Source organism: Micropterus dolomieu, linkage group LG11, assembly GCF_021292245.1.
Source record: "Micropterus dolomieu isolate WLL.071019.BEF.003 ecotype Adirondacks linkage group LG11, ASM2129224v1, whole genome shotgun sequence".
NCBI classification, from domain to species: Eukaryota; Metazoa; Chordata; class Actinopteri; order Centrarchiformes; family Centrarchidae; genus Micropterus; species Micropterus dolomieu.
The window spans coordinates 22,021,244-22,041,041 of NC_060160.1; the positions used below are offsets into that span (position 1 = coordinate 22,021,244).

The 19,798-nt window shown below is 38.5% G+C and overlaps 1 protein-coding gene across 4 annotated transcripts in view; it reads right to left on the reverse strand.

Moving 5' to 3' along the window:
* sntg2 (syntrophin, gamma 2) overlaps nt 1–19,798 on the reverse strand; it is a 104,298-nt gene that overhangs the window by 71,959 nt on the left and 12,541 nt on the right. For 2 of the 4 annotated variants that reach the window (XM_046063204.1, XM_046063207.1), the window contains exons 2-4: nt 528–665; nt 356–431; nt 149–202 (exon numbers count right to left, since the gene is read on the reverse strand). In XM_046063204.1, the coding sequence (XP_045919160.1) occupies nt 149–202; nt 356–431; nt 528–665 (268 nt within the window). Of the gene's footprint in view, nt 1–144; nt 203–355; nt 432–527; nt 666–19,798 lie in introns of all 4 variants that reach the window. The other 2 variants (XM_046063206.1, XM_046063205.1) reach the window with 2 other exon arrangements.

The window sequence follows — 19,798 nt, forward strand, 5'->3', positions numbered from 1 at the left end:
GGAAAGAAAGCAAAATTACACGTTAAAAATGATTGACCATTTCTTTACTGTTTTGACAAGTTTTCTCTTTGATTTTCTCTTTAATATCACATTGAAAACCATTTCTAAATCTACATTGCTGTAATAAAAAAAATACGTTCTTACCTACTTGATCTTTGAAAATCTTTGAAATAACCACAGGCACGTTGTGCTCTGCACCTCCCTGTAAACCAGGAGAGAAAGATGGGAGTGATTATTGAGTTTCAGTAAAAATCTGCTGCCAGAACTGTTTTCTCACACAAACAGTCATCTCTGCAACTCAAAGCCTTTTCATTTCCACTTTAGTCTATCCTATAATCAAAACTTATCTGCTTACTTTGATGCTTAAGCCCAGACCGCCAGTTGCCTGTCTTCGTAGTACAACAGTTCTGTGCTTTAGAAAGTGGGAGTTTCTTATTGGCAAAAAGATATTGTGAACATTGAAATAGTATTCTGAAGTTATGCGGCACAAATTACATTGCAAGTCTCAAGCCCTCAGGCGCACTTACATTTACTTGGGATTCACTTCCACTTGTGCAAACCACATCCAGCTTCTGTATGGTTAATACCTCTTTGGTCAATTTCAGGCAGACGTCATAGGTATTGTTGGTCTCCTCATTGTACAGCAAAGCAATTCCAGATTTTGTCTGTTGGAATTGAGAAGAGCATTGACATTTTAACAAGAGCAATTATGTACACAATGAACATTTTAATCCTCTTTTCTCAGTGTGTCATTTGTGCACCCCATTCTATTGGTCTGGTCTTTTGGGTTAATTGGTTTTGCCTGATGTTGTGACGGTGTGAACCTTTGTGTAACGAAAAAAAAAGGATTGCAAGGATGCATTTTTTAAATTTCATAATTTCACTTTACAAAAAAAAGGGATACATGAAAGTTGAGGAAACTTTTGAAGGCAGAAATGACTCAGATAAAATACATTTTTAAAAAACAGCACAGATATCACACTATGACGATCTTTGAGTATGTGAAGATTCCACAAATACCTGTAAACATAGCACAGTATGAGCTAATTGCATTTATTTGTCATCAGCCGTTTATAACGGCAGATATATGACTTTAAAAAGAAACAGTCAGATCCTTCAGTCATGTCATGGGTGTTGCATAGTTTGCCCACCAGAGGGTGACCAGCTGCAGCTCCCCTGTTAACAACACTGCCTCCCCACAAAAACCACATAAAGAAAAAAAACAAACAAAAAAAAAAAACACAATCAGCTGACCGGAGTTTACCTGAGTTTACTGCAGCCTTTAGAAACAGCAGAGGGCTGTGTTAGCGGTGAGTCGGTCTTTTGTCAAGTTAATTACATGACTTAAATAATTATAATAAAAACAGACCCAGTCACTTCTCCTCTCCTGAAAACATTCATGACTTGCTAACCCTCCCGTTTTTCACTGCACTCCCCCGACTTCCTAGCAGCTCACAGCAGGTTAATGTCACGGTAGCTGGGTGTTGGAAGCTGCTGGCAGACGTAACTGTAGATTTATTCGTCACTTCTAAATATTCTCTAAAATCACTTAACGTTACAGCAGCTAACGCTGCCCATTGCTAAATTAGCCACAAAGCTAATGCCATTTTTATCAGTGGAGGAGCGCTAACGTCGTAATGAGCCGTTAAACTATAGTTTGACCTATTTTAACTGTGAGCTGCCTGTCTGCATTTAGTTTGCCTGAAATTATTAAACCAGAGTGGACATGTAAATAAACGTGAGCTGAACGAGAAAATAACACGACTTCCTGTAGATGAGGTTATTTTTGTGACGTTGTAGATGTGAAAAGCTGTCAGAGCCGTAACATATGGATTATTTTACAAGTCGATTAATCTAACGACTAATTTTGTTTATTCTAAAGAAAGAAAAGTTGCCCATTACTTGATTAACATACCAATTTATCCAAAATAAATATCAAAAACATGTCTAATCAAAAAATCTATATTTTATTCAATCATCCTGATGAAGCACATTAGAATAATGACAATAGCAGCAAATCTTAAAATGAATCAAATTTCCACGTCACTGATGTGTTGTGATAATAACAATAACAGACATTAATGGGACTACTTTACTAAAAACTTTAAATGTTTCTGACATGGATTCATTTTAATATTAAGTAATGCAGTATGATAATCAAATGCATTTCTGAATCAGTGAACACCTGAAAGGACTCAGACTGTTCAGACAGTCACAGATTGTCTGTAATTAGATTCAGCTGTTTTCTCACTCATACGTAGCTGTTAAATAAACAGAAAATATGAAACAGCCGGTCGTTACATGACTCGCGCTGTGACGTTACGTTAGCATGAAAGCAGCGGGGCAGAAATGACTTAACATGAAGGCAATGAAGAAATACTACATGTCCTCGTGCTGATAATGTGCCGTGCTTGTGTGGCGACAGAAAGTAAACACGATTTGCGATGCTGCTGTCTAGACAAAGTGCTCTGGGATACTTTCGTTTCACGTGTTCCTGCTTCACGTATTCGTGGACAGCAGTTGTGCTGCAGTGACGCTAGCAGTTCACAGAACTCACCGAGCAGTACGTTGTTGAGTGTCTGTCTGAAATACTCCAAACTTTAGACGGTCGAAGGCGCGGTCTTGTAGCTGGAGCTTGCCCGGGATAATCCCACACCGGATGCAGCGTCGCGTCGACGAATCGCCCCAGCCCTACTCTGGTTAAAGTTATAACGTTAGTTAAATGAAATCTCAAAGTAACAGGTCCTCCTTGTAGAGAGTCATGTTGATGCATTCAACAGCAGCTCACTGCATCATAGACGGCATGATTTAGACAGATGAGAAATGGTTTCTTGTAGCTTTGGTTAGAAGAGTGCTGGTAAAGGGATAAACTAGATGTGAATATGCTACATTGAAATTAGGGCAGATTATGTGTAAAGTGAAATGCACATGCTTATTCTCTCTCACTGTCTCTGTTTACAGATGTCTGAAAAAGTTGCACATTCCAGCAACAAATATTTATTGATTTGCAATTGTTTACATGTTCACTTTTTGAGACCGTTTTCATTAACATAATCCATTTAGGTTTTATAGCCCACATACATACCAGCTTTCAGTATCGGCCTGTTCTAAGTGTAGTTTATACAATAAAGGGGTCTACTATCCAAATCATTCTCTAAATCTAAATATCGACACATAAATCGGCTCTTTTTCACTTTAATATTGCATCGGCCCTCAAAAACCCGTATCGGTCAGGCTCTAGTTAATATACCTCAGAAACACAAATGGTTTTAACCAAATCATTATTTCTATTTTTAGCCATGCTAGCAGTGTATATGGATAACCATAGCATTATGTACAGTAGTCATGTTCCCAATGGGATGTTTCAACCATTAGGTTGACATTTTTGGTTTTTAAGTAAATTGTTAAAGTGAATTGTTTAGACAAGTGGATGGAAAGCCATGAAATTTTCTCCATACATTAATGCCCCACACCCCCCAACCACCCTCTGAAATTTTAACTGGTATACTTGCAAATCTAAAGACATTCCCTTTGGCCTCAGCTGTACTTTGTGTTTAGCGCTAATTAGCAAATGTTAGCATGCTAACAAGCTAAATTGAGATGGTGAACATGGTAAATATTATACCTGTTAAACATCAGGATGTTAGCATAGTCATTATGAGCATGATAGCACGCTCACATTAGCATTTAGATCAAAGCACAGCTGTGCCTAAGTACAGACTCACAGAGCAGCTATTGTGGCTGTAGACTCTCACTCTTGTTTCAAATTGGCTGAGCTATTCAACAATCTTTCCACCCATCCCCTGGTAACTGCAGAGGGACCTTCTGGGATACCAGTTCCCCCTGATTGGGAAAAGGTTAGTATTAAAGGGTAGCCTGGCCCTTTCTGGTTTAAGCTTATAAAATGAAGTCAGCATTAAACGTTGCTAGGCTCCATACACAATGAAGCTTGATGTGTCATTTTGTTCTAACCTCTAATAGTAGCTGCTCCAATCTATATAATTTTGAAAATGGCTGAACACAGCAGTGAGATGCATAATTGCCTCAAGCTTTGTCCTGATGCGATCTGCAATGTACCACACAGACAAACAAAGTCCCCTCCCCAAACCACTCCCCTGTTGTATTGGTCCATGTTTGAAAATGCTGTATTGAAGTGGTGAGTTACATTAATTTCCCAAGCTTCATTAAAATCCAGCCACAAGAGTCAATACGATTGATGGATGATCTGACATATAAACAAATGAAAGGACAATAGCCCATGTTTGATGGAGAAACAGGTGCCATAAAATGAAGTGACTTGACTGTGAATAAAATAAACTCCCTAATATAAGGAGTGGAAACATAAAAAAAAGAACACAAAACACTGTAGTCTAATACAAACAATAGCCTCAAACGTTACTATAGACCTGAATCAGCATGTTGTTGACATACCCATCAGAAATTATTAAAATTGTAAGCTTCACAAAACATGTGATTTATTGCAATTTGTTTCTCTTGTGTTTCAGTTAGTGTGTCCACCCTACTTTCATTTGATACTGTGGCAGCTTTTACTCACTAGGAATCTCTTTTGGCTCAAGTATAATCAAATACCTCCTACGACACTGTTGATAATAAGCAGTAGAGTACCATACCATTTTAACCCTTTTTCAATATGTCTCACGAAGCATTTTCATGGTTTTTCAAGACATTAAAAGCCCTGCTGAGGAAAAAAAGATAAAGACTTCGTGCTAATAGTCCATGATCAAAAGCCCTAGATAAAGGCTTGAATATCACAATATTACACACAAAAAGAAATCACCCTAATTTCACGAGGACAATGTTTTCTATCATATATACAAATTAACAACAAAAGCTTCATTATAATTACATTTTTGGCATTCACGTCAAAGATTTTCAGAGCTTTTCTTAAACATTATTTGTGGACAAACATTTTCAATGACAGTGTTTGGCCCTGCAGGTTTTTTATTACATGATTATTTGAAAAACCCCACAGACCATTGAATGTTTGGCCTTGTTACAGACACAAAGTGACACACAGGTGAAAATGGCAATTAAAGTTTAATTTCCCACACCTGTGGCTTTGTAAATTGCAATTAGTGTCTGTTTATTAATAGTCAGTGACTTTGTTAGCTCTCACGTGGATGCACTGAGGAGGCTAGACAGTGAGCCATGGGGAGCAGGAAAGAATTGTCAAAAGACCTGCGTAACAAGGTATTGGAACTTTATAAAAGATGGAAAAGGATATAAAAAGTTATCCAAAGCTTGCAAATGCCAGTCAGTGCTGTTCAATCACTTATTAAGAAGTGGAAAATTCAGGGATCTCTCGATACCAAGCCAAGGCCAGGTAGACCAAGATACATTTCAGCCAAAAATGCGAGAAGAATTATTCGGGACACAAAGAAAACCCACAGGTAACGTCAGGAGAAATACAGTCTGCACTGAAAAAAGATGGTGCGGTTGTTGCAAAGAGCACAGTACAACGGTAGTTGAACAAAAATGAGCGACATGGACGAGTTGCCAGAAAGAAGCCTTCACTGCGCCAATGCCACAAAAAAGCCAGGTTACAATATTCCCGACAACATACCTTGACACCCCTCACAGCTTCTGGCACACTGTGAATCCCATAAGAAATAAAAGACATGTATTTTGCCTGTTCAGTCATGTTTTCTTTACACATGGCGCATACATTAACAGTTCTCCAAGGGTATGCAAACGTTTGAGCACAACTGTATAATATATTACTTCACAAGAAAGGGGGAATTATAACAATGAAAGAAAACTTTCTTGTGCTAAAATTAAGACTAAATGCTTAATAATAATACTACAACTCTAAAAGCAGGGCAAGGTAAGACTGTCATCAGTAAAAGTAGAACAAAAAAGTTAGCAGTTTGTTGCTCTGCCGTTCTTTTGCACAGAATATCAAGCTTTCAGCAGAATAGCAGAAGACTGACCTTTTCATGGATTATGTACTCTTGAGGGGCGAGAGTGGGTGAAAAAGGGTGACAATCAGTATGTGAGTGAGGTCAACCAATTCTTAAAGAGACTTTAGAATGAAAGTCTTGCCCTGTTTCTGCCAAAGAAGAGATCATAAATTAAGGCTTGTGGTTGGAGCTTTGTAGAAATATGGCTGCTGGGCAGCACAGTGCTACAATGAGGGGAAACAAAACAAGTCTAAAGGTCTGATGCCACATAAAGGCAGGATAAATCAGTCTCACTGACTACCTGTAATGAGAGAGGAAATCAGTTTCTCCTCCTATTACTTTCTACTTTGTCACTGCCTAACCTCTTAGATAACTTTCTTACGTAGCTGTTATTTTTTCTCGTCTTCTGGCTTGTCAACAGTAAATCTCATATGACATTCATACGGAAACACTTGCAAAGCCATAAACCTTACATAATACTGTTGAAGAGGCTGACTGCACAAAACATCTTTTGTTCCTTAATTTGGCTTCTGACATTTGGAAGCAAAAGCTACAAAGAGAATGAGAAACTAGTTTGTGAAATTCATGTCAAAAACAAGAGAACTTTATACCAAACAACTTTACACTAACTCAGTAAGATTGCAAGAAAATCAGCCATTTTACAATTAAACTTAAGATTATAATTACATTTTGCTAAGAAATCATTATGATGGTGTTTACTTTGTCTTATGTCTTTATTTTCAAAACGGTCATTAAAATTGTATTTATTTTCCTACATCAGAGTTGATGAAGACTGACAATATCAATCAGTATCAATGCTGTGTGGGTGGGCAATAAAAGGCAAGGTAAGTTTATTTGGATAGCACATTTCAACAACTAGGCAATTAAAAGTGCTTTACATGAAACATCAAAGCCACATAGGGAAGTATAATTTTATCATTTTAAAAAAAGCTAAGTAGAAAAATAAAAAATAGAATAAAACAGGACAGTAAAACTTACAGTGCAGTGTAAAATCTTAATCAAAAGCCTTAGATTTGATTTAAAAAGGCAGCAGTAAAAAAGTATTCAGTGAGTATTCTTGATTTCAGTGATCATATTATGCTTTTGGCATCAAAAAGATTATGTTCTTAGCGGATATTGAGCCCCAACTGTGATTTGAACACTCTCTACATTATTCTGTGTAATGATTTGAATCACAACATAACTTGGTGTGCTGAGGCCACAGGACTGCTCATTGCTGTTTTTACAGACTGGACATTTGCCATCACCACAGCTGGACTCAAAAGAGTGACAGCTACTGCTAGCTAGACCCTCTCTATTTTTTAATAGCTAATGCGGGACAAACACAGCACCGAGTGAAGGGGAGCTTCCAACAACTTGATATCGTATAAAACCACAAGTACCAACTTCTCATTTGATCACCATCATTGCTTGTGGGTGGGTACAAAAAGCTTACTCAACACAGCAGTTCTGTCATTATGTCAACAACTTAAACCAGAGAGGAAGCTGAGTCCATCCAAAGCATGACAGCATGAAGCAGATTTGTGGTAGACTGGAGATTAGAGGTCGCCATCTTGGCTACATAGCGGAAGGAGTGGGACCACCAATCTATTTTCAAAGTTGTGAAAATGGCAGCAGAGGAAGCAAATCAACATTCATAGGCTAAATACAGTCTGCCATGTTCTGTTCGGTAGAGCAACAGATGTTGACAAAGCTTCTCCTAGCAAGGCTGGCTCTCAGATGTTAGTCACCTCAGCCATGGAAACCCTTATTTGGCTTCATGAATGAGACACATCACTGTACTGACAGGAAGAGTTTGAATTCCCTATTTAAAAGACCTAAAATGGTTCATTTATCGTTACATTTTTGTTTGGATTTTGATGTAGTATAGGGTGTTGTGTATGGTGATTATGGAGCAGTTACATATTTTCAATAATTTAGTGATGGAGCCTTCAAGAAAGAAATCCATGCTGGGGGAAAATGTGCGGGAAGTGGGAACTGATGTCTCAAAAAAAGTACCAGCTCTTGGACCTGATTGTTCATGTGTGACTGTGTGCAGGTATGTGGGACCATAAAAAATATTCTAGTAACCATGGTGCTGTCTTGCAACCTGATCTCATTTGTGTAGGTTGAAAACAATAGGGGGGATAAAAGACTCCTTGTGGGACACCTCTACATAAAACAATCACACACTGGTTGCATATTCTCAAAAGGCAGTCTGTCAAAGTGGGGAAAATAAATAAATAAAAACACCTTCAACATTCAAATTAGTTAGAGAGAGAGAGCGAGAGCGCAAAACTGAGTTAAAATCTTATGACAGCAAATCATATTCATCATGCTGACTGTGGTCGAACTGTGTCCTCTTTTCCATTAAAACCCTACAGCCAAACTGTGAGGGGTGAAGCTGACAACCTAATGCAATCCAGGATAACAGCTCTGCAATCTACCCTGTTTTAATTCAAGTCATGTGAATGTTTGAGGCCGCAGTTGTTTGTAATGTGTAAATGAATCATATCTCGTAAAATCAGATCGGTTTGTTAGAAACAAAAGTGAAAGCAAACAATAAGTACAGTAGACAAAAACTTACATAAAAAAACAGTTGAAAACTACAGTGTCAGAAGAGCCTCACATCAGAAATCTTTACAGGTCCACTTGATTCCTCCTTTCTGAGACCTCAGGACCGTAACTTGGGATGGTACAGTCGTTGTCTAATATCTCAGTGGACGCATTTTCAGCTCTCATCATGGGTTGGGTCATAATCTGGCACAATAATAATGTGTTTTTTGGAGGCAGATGGAGAGTGTGCACTGAAGTGCACGAAAAATGACAGGTATTACTACTCTTCTCAACGGCAGCTGCTCATTAATCGGTGACGTATCACGCTGCTTCCAATGTCACTGTGTTCCTTCTATTACTTCTGTAAGTCTCATGTCTTGCAGAGGAAGTCCAGAGTCAATACCTGTGTCAAGGCCACGTCTCAAGATGAGTCCAAGTCCTGAACGAATCCTAAATAAGTCATTATGCACCTTTAAATTTAATGTAATTTTAAAAAATATATAAAGAGTAACACATATTTGCTCGATCAGTCCTGCAGTCTGTGTCCACACAGGATGTGTTCATGCACAGTGTTGAGTGAAGGTCAACTATGTACCCCGGGGAGAACAAGTATTTGATACACAGCTGATTATGCAGGTTTTCCTACTTACAAAGCATGTAGAGGTCTGTAATTTTTATCATAGGTACACTTCAACTGGGAGAGACGGAATCTAAAACTAAAATCCAGAAAATCACATTGTATGATTTTTAAATAATTAATTTGCATTTTATTGCATGATACAAGTATTTGATACATCAGAAAACCAGAACTTAATGTGTGGTACAGAAACCTTTGTTTGCAATTACAGAGATCATACGTTTCCTGTAGTTCTTGACCAGGTTTGCATACACTGCGGCAGGAATTTCGGCCCACTCCTCCATACAGACCTTCTCCAGATCCTTCAGGTTTTGGGGCTGTCTCTGGGCAATACGGACTTTCAGCTCCCTCCAAAGATTTTCTATTGGGTTCAGGTCTGGAGACTGGCTAGGCCACTCCAGGACCTTGAGATGCTTCTTACAGAGCTACTCCTTAATTGCCCTGGCTGTATGTTTCAGGTCATTGTCATGCCGGAAGACCCAGCCACGACCCATCTTCAATGCTCTTACTGAGGGAAGGAGGTTGTTGGCCAAGATCTCGCGATACATGGCCCCATCCATCCTCCCCTTAATACGGTGCAGTCTTCCTGTCCCCTTTGCAGAAAAGCATCCCCAAAGAATGATGTTTCCATGCTTCACGGTTGGGATGGTGTTCTTGGAGTTGTACTCATCCTTCTTCTTCCTCCAAACACAGCGGGTGGAGTTTAGACCATAAAGCTCTATTTTTGTCTCAGACCACATGACCTTCTCCCATTCCTCCTCTGGATCATCCAGATGGTCATTGGCAAACTTCAGACGGGCCTGGATATGCGCTGGCTTGAGCAGGGGGGACCTTGCGTGCGCTGCAGGATTTTAATCCATGACGGCGTAGTGTGTTACTAATGGTTTTCTTTGAGACTGCGGTCCTAGCTCTCTTCAGGTCATTGACCAGGTCCTGCCGTGTAGTTCTGGGCTGATTCCTCACCTTCCTCATGATCATTGATGCCCCACGAGGTGAGATCTTGCATGGAGCCCCAGACCGAGGGAGATTCACCGTCATATTGAACTTCTTCCATTTTCTAATAATTGCGCCAACAGTTGTTGCCTTCTCACCAAGCTGCTTGCCTATTGTCCTGTAGCCCATCCCAGCCTTGTGCACATCCCTGATGTCCTTACACAGCTCTCTGGTCTTGGCCATTGTGGAGAGGATGGAGTCTGTTTGATTCAGTGTGTGGACAGGTGTCTTTTATACAGGTAAAGAGTTCAAACAGGTGCAGTTCAGGGGCGGCTTGTTCATTAGGGCGACGCACCACCAAGCTGGGAAAGGCAGTGGATTTTTTACAACTCTCTGCTTACCTTATTAGTCTTGTGTAATGTGTGTAACTTAAAGACTGAAAATAAATACTATTTTTTTGTTTGATCCACCTTCATATACAGCATATGTGACATTACAACATAACTGTAGCCTATTACTTGAGACGGGTCCCTTAGCTGCAATGCAAGATTAACTGCAAATAATTTTATTCATTGCACATTATCAGCCTAGTGCCACTGCGCTTTATTCTGGATTTGTTGTTCCTAAATAAAATGTTTGTTACAGCTAAATCAGATGATTGTGAGAGTCATTCTTTTATCATTATTGCTAAAGTAGTTGCCTTTACATCCAAAAGGTCTAAAGATCTGTTGATCTTAACTGTGGACTGTTCATTCATTGTAGACATTGACAATGAACTTCAGGATGTAGCTGTTCACAAATACTGTACAGTATGTAGCCTAAGGAACAATCCTTGTGTTATAGCTGACTTAGACCATTGAACTGGTCACCTTAGCCATCATCGCAACAGTTGCCCCCCGAGAGATTTGGCAGGAGCCGCCACTGGTGCAGTTAATACAGGTAATGAGTGGAGAACAGCAGGGCTTCTTAAAGAAAAACTAACAGGTCTGTGAGAGACGGAATTCTTACTGGTTGGTAGGTGATCAAATACTTATGTAATTTTTAAATATTGTTTTAGCATTTAAAAGCAAAAATTTGGAGCTGTGCTTTGTCTTTTATTTCTTGAATTAGATCAAATCTAGTTTTGAATCTGTTATTGAATCCATTTGTCTCGAGTTCTTAACATTTGTAACAAATGTTTAAAATAAAACCCAAATATTTCATTAAGATCTATACTTTTTGTTGGCTGAGAAAGCAGAAGCACTTCAGTTTTGAGTGGCAAAAACTGAAGTGCACACCTATTAAGCTGTGAATCAGGATCTCAAGCATCAACTTAATAGATAATTGGTGTTGTTGAACCACAAAAACATACCAACGCTTCTTTTACCTCCTTTTAACATTAGCAATATGCAACAACTGATGTAATCTGCCACAAAGCCCTTATTGGCAAGTCAAGACCAGGCTCCTATCTGAATGAATGGGGAGAGAGCCAGAACTGCACTTTTACTGGTCACCGGGACATAAAAACTACATGAATAGAATCACCACTAAAATCTAATAAAAACTGCTGAAAAAGTTTGACAACTTTGCCCCAAAATAAGGTTTAAAAAGCGTTTTTTTCCAACCGGCTATACTTCTACTACGCATGCATCACTACTACCACGCATGTGCAGTAGACGTAGAACAGACCCTTACATCAGTCGAAACACACTGTCTGAAATATGTTTTCCGCTTTGGCTATTAAAAGCAGACCATTGGCTTTCTGGCGGGCTTTGGCATTACCGGCTTTCCCCATAGAGTTGCAAAAAAAAGGTGTTCAGGACAAAAATTTAAAACATCTGTCAAGTTTCCTCTCCAAGACTTACATAAGTTTGTGATCCTGTTTGGTTTGTAAGGTCACCCAATCCTCAGTTATCTGTACACATTATAGACAGTACCAATGGTGCCAGAGGGTAAACATGTATAGTTAGTTATGTTGGGGGGGTATCTTCACACACAGTAGGTGAGCAAACTCAAACAGAGATCACTTGAGTCAGACGCATTGCAAGATCTGTTGATATGTGCAATTCACTCCAAGTCAGGGATATCAGATATGAACAACTGCAAGCACAAAAGATCTACATTTAATAATGTCAACTTTATTAAATGTAAAAGGGCAATTGACGACCCTGATGTTCCTATGGCCAATTTACAGAGATAAAACTAATAAATAAACTTATAAAACTATTAAGTATAATAGACAAATACATCTCAGCAGGGGTCGCTGAATGAGTTAAAGGACAGACACACTCGCTGCAGAGGTTTCTGCTGTCACAGTTTTTGTTGACATTTGAAGCTCCTAAACATAACTTGGTTCACACTCTCGGTCCCCAATGAACTGGAGTGCAATTTGACCTGACAGTTGGTGATTAGCCAGATTTGCCACACTGGCTAGAGGAGTGATTATAACCGTGTCACCAGTGGAGATCACACCAAGGCTGCGCCTGAGGAGAGGCAGAGTTTACGTCTTTAAGTTGATTCGATGATTTTATTTGCATTACTAAATGAGAGACCAAGCAGTTTGCACACACAGTGAAGATTTAATAAAAGCTTAACATCCTAATCCTGGGGTCTCATTACGTTGCGTACGTAATGCGTCCATAATAGGGCTGGAAAAGTGCATATGCCACTTCCCAAGCAAAGGTTGTGATCTCTAAAAAACAAACTTGACAGTTGAATGTGCGGTCCTGTAAGTAAACTCTGAACCATGCGTACACACATAAACTGGAGAAATGAGAAACGGCGACTCACATGGCAGAAGGATGAAACTGTTGGAAATGAATAGACCTACTATTGTGTAAAATAAATCGAAATATTACCTCTGAGTTTTGTAGGCTAAAGCCTTTCTGAATAAACAAACACCTGTTTGATTGACTTTCCCTGAAGTGCGCAAGACCCCCCCCACACACACAATTTAAGATAATTTGCAGCGCACACAACAAGATCCAGATTTAGGATAATAAACACAGAGATATCTGTTTCTGCAAAAGAACGCCTCTAATATGCTGTACAGTTTAATCAGGAATCATATTAATTAATAGGCTACTTGCATGCAGTGCTATTCATTCACATAAATAAGGTGAACAGGAGGACAAATTACATTTAAATTGTCCCAGAGCAGCACAGCAGCCCCAGACAGCGACACTCACAGCTCTCCTGTTGCTACAGCTAACATCAGAACAACAGCATGTCTTGGTGAACTATAAAGTAAGCTGTATGTCCGTGGGCAAATCATTTAATGTTACCTGACTGACATACACATCATGGTTGGAACTGCTGGATCATGTTATGTAGCTCATCCTTTATATTTAACGCAAGTTCTACTCCGCAACACCAGTACGTGTGGAAGAACGGACGAAATTTGTTAGTTTCAAGTTGGATATTTGTTTTATGTTGGACATTCAATACATGTCAAATTCCAACGTAAAGCTGACTTCACCGCGGTGCATAGTTCCTTTCCCTCACCAAAATATTACAGTAAAGTGTGGAATTTGCGACACAACGAAATAATAAAGCATAATTGTAAACGATGGACGTTTTTCTATCGTCAAACGATAGATATCGTAATATCACACAGCCTTACAAGACACGGTGGATATTTTACAAGCACAGACCAACTAGAATGACAGTGTACACACTAGGGGTGTAACGGTACACAAAAATCACGGTTTGGTATGTACCTCAGTTTTGAAGTCACGGTTCAGTTTATTTTTGGGACAGTAAGGGAAAAAAAAATGCAAACATTAAATTGCTGATTTATTATGAACTTTAATAATTAAAATTAGTTTACAATTTTTTAAACGAACTTTAAAATTAAACATAATAAAATATATAAAAGAGAACAAGAAATAAAAATACACAAGTTCCCCATTAAATAACTCAAAACAATATTACATATAATAAAAAAATATAAATAACTATGGATTATAGTCATTATAGTGAACATTATAGTCAATATTATTCCGCTTCTTATTTTATACAGTCTATGAACATTATCAATCCCAGCTTGAAGGCCTGCTCCGATAAAATGCCGAAGGGCGTTTACACTACGCTCATTTTTGGTTTTTTTTCCTCTTGTTGCAGTGACGTTCTCATTCGTGTGATACCATTAGTGAATTAGCAAGTTTGACGTGTTGCTAGAAACATGCCACATCACTATTGAGGATTGTCGGCCCACTGCTTTTGTCTTACCGACTTGTCTTTGTCCATTGTTGCATTTCAATAGGAAACTAAAGTGTTAATTATGGGGCGGCTGTGGCTCAGGGGGTAGAGTGGGTTTTCCGTTAAAGATCGGTTCAATCCCCGGCTCCTCCAGGCTGCATGTCGAAGTGTCCTTGGGCAAGATACTGAACTCCGAATTGCCCCTGGTGGTTATTCCAGTGTATAAATGTGTATGAATGCTGAATGCAATGTAGTGTAAAAGCGCTTTTAGTGGTCGCAAAGACTAAAAAGGCGCTATACAAATACAGAGCATTTACATATTCCCAAACAGTAGACCTTAAAAATAAGGCAATAATAATAATAATAATAATAATAATAATAATAATAATAATAATGGAGGGTCTTCAAGCTCTGGCTTCGACGCTCAAGTCGCTAGCTAGCGAGAGGCTGGGCTAAAGCAATCTGGTCCGCCACTTAATATGTTTGCGTGGAAAGTCGGAATTGACGTATTTTCCACACACAAAACAAGCCTAATAATTTGCGTTAAAGATTGCATTCAATGCATATTTGCACCGTTCCAAAAGCCCTGTACCGAAATGGTCCAGTACGAATACATGTACCACTACACCCCTAGTACACACTAGTGCAGATGTTATTCGTCAGCATCAGGTTGGTTTTGTTTTGAAAGGCAACGTCATTTACAAGCCTCCTCCACATGCGGCGCATCTGCTGCTGTTATTAGAATCGTGGGTGGAAAAGTCCAGAAGACGAGTTCTGTGTCTTTTCTGCAAATTTATAAAACGTACTGCTGATGGAGAACGTCAACAGAACAGACACAAGCCATGTCTCCATCAACATTTTTTTATGCGCATTTTGAAGTATCGCAGTAGAAAAGGTTGATGGAATTTTGCAAAAAGGTTTTCACACTCGCTTGAGGTGGTTTTTGCCTTTAATTAATGTGCTAAATGGGAGATGGAAACACTTTTGCCGAATAAGTTCTGACGCAGAAAACTTACGTAACTCAAGTCTGATCTGCTGTCGGTGTCTTGCCGGTGTTAAGCCGCGCTATAACATTGTTTGTGGGGTTCATCAATGGTGATAAATTATTCGAAGTATATGTTTTATGAACGTTTAGAATGGTTAATATTTTATTACACTTAGAAGTACCATTCCTTGACATTCAGCAGAAATAAGTGGTGATAAAACACATTTGGCGGCCGCCACCACCCAAGTTGTCATTCTTTGCGAAACACAGAATATTCATTTGCAAAATGAAGAAGATGCCAGGCTTGCTTTGTATAGCTGTAGTCATGATGTTACCAACTGTGCAAACTACAGTCACCATGACAAAAGGATATTTGCTCAATTTCAATAAGAGATCTCGGTTTTTACACAATACTGTTCGTTGCACACTGTTTTTCATTTTATTGAAAAAGGGCTAGGCAATAAATCAATAATGATAATTATCACAATAACAATATCAACAAATGTTTAAATAATAATAATGTTAAGATATATTGTCAGTAAATGTTTGATTAAATTCATCTGAATCACGAATGAATCAGCACTTAATATCTATCGAGATATTTATTTTGTTGAGGAAAAGGGACTGAAAAAGATTTACTAATCATATTTTTTGAAAAAAGACTTTCTCATAATTGTTTTGAATGTTCTGCCTCAGATTTGTTAAGTGATCCACTGTTTGGCATCAAGTGTGTGTTCTGACCATAAAGAATAGTTTAACCACACAATTAACAATCTGGTTTCTTCAATTTCACTCGAGCAAAAATCATCCTTTAAACTTGAAAGAAATAATAATTTAACATTTATTGTGATAATTATCGATATCCAGTGGTATGAAATGTTTATTGTTCATGGTAACATTTTTGGTCATATCGCCCAGCCCTACTAGTGCCAAGTGGAGCAATTTAGCAATTCAGAGGTGATAAAAACATACAGGAAACTATTCTGCCCACAAACCAGTGCGTTCTGGACTTTCTCACTTAGTTTCAATATAGTAACTTTTAATGAAAACCAACGACAGTGTTCTTGAGCGGAAAAGGGCATGTTGAGCAATGAAGAATTTCCTGGGACCATGGTTGATTACAACTTCTTAGACTGGTAGCCCTGACTGGAATATAATTAACACAGGCTACTGGCCTCGGCGCTGTAATTTACGTCGTCTGCGGCTGACCAGATTTCATGGAATATCTATCATGTATCTGTTTAAAGCAGAAAACAGAGAGAGGGCTGCTTTTCTGCTAGAGCAAACAGCACAAGCACCAACAGTCTTTTTACAAAAGGAAGCAACAAACAAGGTTCAACAGAAGTGTCACGATTTTAAGGAACACTAGCACCTCTAAATTGTGTGAGACAGCGGCTGCACAACTGTCTCAACCATCATCTCTCAACTGTTTATAATGTTTGTACCAAGGTATCACAGTTGTGGCTCCAATGGGAGGGGGTAAAGTACACTTTTCAGAGTTGAAAGAAGTGAATCACAGTGAGATTTTACTTGGTTTAGCACAACTGAAGTGGAAAAAAAAAAATAAAACATCACTGTATATGCTCAGTGGACCATAAGTACCAGGATGCTTTTTGTTCTTGCTAAAAAATTGCTGTTCAGAGCCAATCTTATCAGCTATTTAAATAAGTTTTCAGTAAGAAATGAAGCACTACTATCAGGACTGCAGCATTAATAGACCAAAGTACGTTTTCCCTTTAGAGCTAAAACATTTCCACAGCCAGAAGAAACAGATACCTTCACAAGGTCCTGCATCATTTCCTAATCTTCTTCTTTCTTCAGTCCCAGGTAACCAACATTATAAATAACTAAACCTAAAGATTCAGCTTTTGTTATCTGAGGAGGCAGAAACGGTTTCTAGTGGCAGCCTAATTAATGTTCACGACCTGTAGCTACAATCTGTAAATGATACGAGAAGCATGTAACACATTCAAATACCAGGTGTAGCCTCATGACTTTGCACACCTTATTTGTCACAAAGTATTTCTCCCAGTGGAGATCCGAATGGATAACTACTGAGTCGATAAGCTCAAAATATTGACATGTTATGCCCACAAGTTTAACTTTGAGATTCTCCTGCATCTGTTTTTCTCTTGCCTCTGTACGAAATGTAAATCGTGTCCCGTAAGCACATGTGGGCTGTGTAACTTTAGATTGTGTGTAATATAAACTTATTTAATCATTAATTCATTTACCAGCACGCTGTCGGTGGTTTTGCACTACAAACCTACACACAGGGATACGTCGTGAGTCCGAGCGCCCCGGGTTCTGGGTTGCACACCATTGCAATATTATCTACAGGATCTTGCCTTTGAAATTCAGATTTTATACTAGGCGAGGATGAAATTCTTTTTCATTATATTATTTCAATTTACTCTGGAATAGTAACAGAAATATATAAATTTACTTACAATGGATTATACTCCTTAGCTCCTTTTAGAAGAGACCAGAAATATACATAGACACAAATCTGTCGAAAGCCAAACGTTTCATTTTAGTCATTAAGGAGTTAAAGATAATTAGACTAATTATTGGATTTAATAGTCTGTATATTGCTGTATACATTTATGCAAAACTAATAACATACAGTGATCTAACAGACCATGGATTTCCTGCATATCTTAGTAACCCAGACATTTCTTCCTCCGTGATCTCTCCTTCCTGATGTGAAGATAGTTGACATCTCAGTTCGCTTTGGCTGCAGTGGAAGAAAACTTTCCAGACACTGATAACCTTGAAAAGCGCCACAACTGACAACTGACAAGTGACACACACACACACACACACACACACACACACACACAGTACTGATACAAATATAGCCAGCAGCCTGAGCCTACTTACACACAAAAACCAGACGCACACGCTTTTTTTTGTCCAGATCAAATCACATAAATGCCTCATCAAACCAGTCCATACTGTACAAAATAAGTGAAAAAGTGGAATGCAGCATTTTTGCCTTAATCCACTTACAGCCGTCTCTAGGGAATCACACTTTAGTTCCATCAGTTTGGTTTAACATTGTAAAACCACTCATCATTGATTTCATACAGTTTCAGCCATGATACCTAAGTTTTGAATGGTGGTACTGTCTCTGGCCCACTTTATGCAAAAACACCTTGAACACTCAAAATCAGTTAGAATGTGTTGCATACACCAACACAAGTGTGAATACTAATAACTCATAGTTTAAGATAATGATGGTCAGTCTCTTTGTGGTCAATGAATAAGCTTAAAAGGCAGACCTTTGGACAGATCCATCCCCAGCAGCAGCACAACAACATGTCTTTAGGTATGAAATGGATAAGAAATACTGGATGGTGTTGGCAGGTGTCACAATTACCTTTTGTCAAGCTGAGCACTTTCATTCTTCATCTTTAAAATCAGAACCGAGATTCAGAACAGAAGATGAAAAGCAAAACCCAGCACTCTCTCCAGCTTATCCTCTTTTTCTTTAGGTCAATTAAAACTACTCCAGGGCTGTGTCGGGGGTGAAATAGCGATGGATGCACAGTTATACAGTTACACAAGGACGTCAATTTATCATCTAAATTTGTCTGGGAACTATTTTAAGAAATGTTCTTTTTATTATTAAATCATCCTAGAAATCCAAGCAGAGAGCTACAATTTGGAGCGAATTGTTATTGTAAGTATTTGCTGTATGTACAAGAACTATCAGAAAAAGATGGATAAGGGGCATATTCTCTTTTATTTGCAAAAGTTACTTTGCAGACAAGTCTGGTTTCCACAGTAAAAGTGCAAGCATATTTTGCATATATATATATATATATATATATATATATATATATATATATATATATATATATATACACACACACACACACATATATATATTTTGCAAACTGAGAGCTTGCAATTTTGCCAATATGCACATTTCATAAATGGCAAACAAGCACGTTTTAGAAATTCTGCCCAACTGTGGCAAAGTTACTTCTTGTTTGCAAATACCAACACGGAATGTTGCCTGCCAGCTTTAAATTTAAAAAAAAAGTTAAAAATATTAATGGATTTTCCAAAAATCCATTAAAAGCAGCCCAGAGATACAGCTGCACTGATGAACATAATCCATCACTTTAAATGAGACAACTCTGGTTATTTCACCAAACATGACTTTGCCACACGGCTAAATGCCACATTTAGTGGAGCTATTCTCACTTCTTTCCAACAGGAGACAGGAAAAGGCAGCAAAACCTTATCTGAAAAACTGTCTTCACATTAAGTTGCTGCGGAACAGACCTACTTTAAATGCAATAACTATTCTGAAGTTGTGTTTTTATAAATCTTTAAAAGGAAAAGTCCCCAGTCATTTAATTTGCTGTGATGGATTAGATTCATCAGTGCAGCAGCATGTCACCACAAGCTGTTTTTAATGTATTTTTGAAAACAGCAGGAGCTTATGACTCAGACATGCTGAGTAAACCTGCAGCAGCTTCTGACTGGTACAGTAAATACTCAGAGCGTGACTCTTCACAGACTTGCATTTGCAACTACAAAGCGTTTCACAAGAAAAGTCCTGCGTTACATATA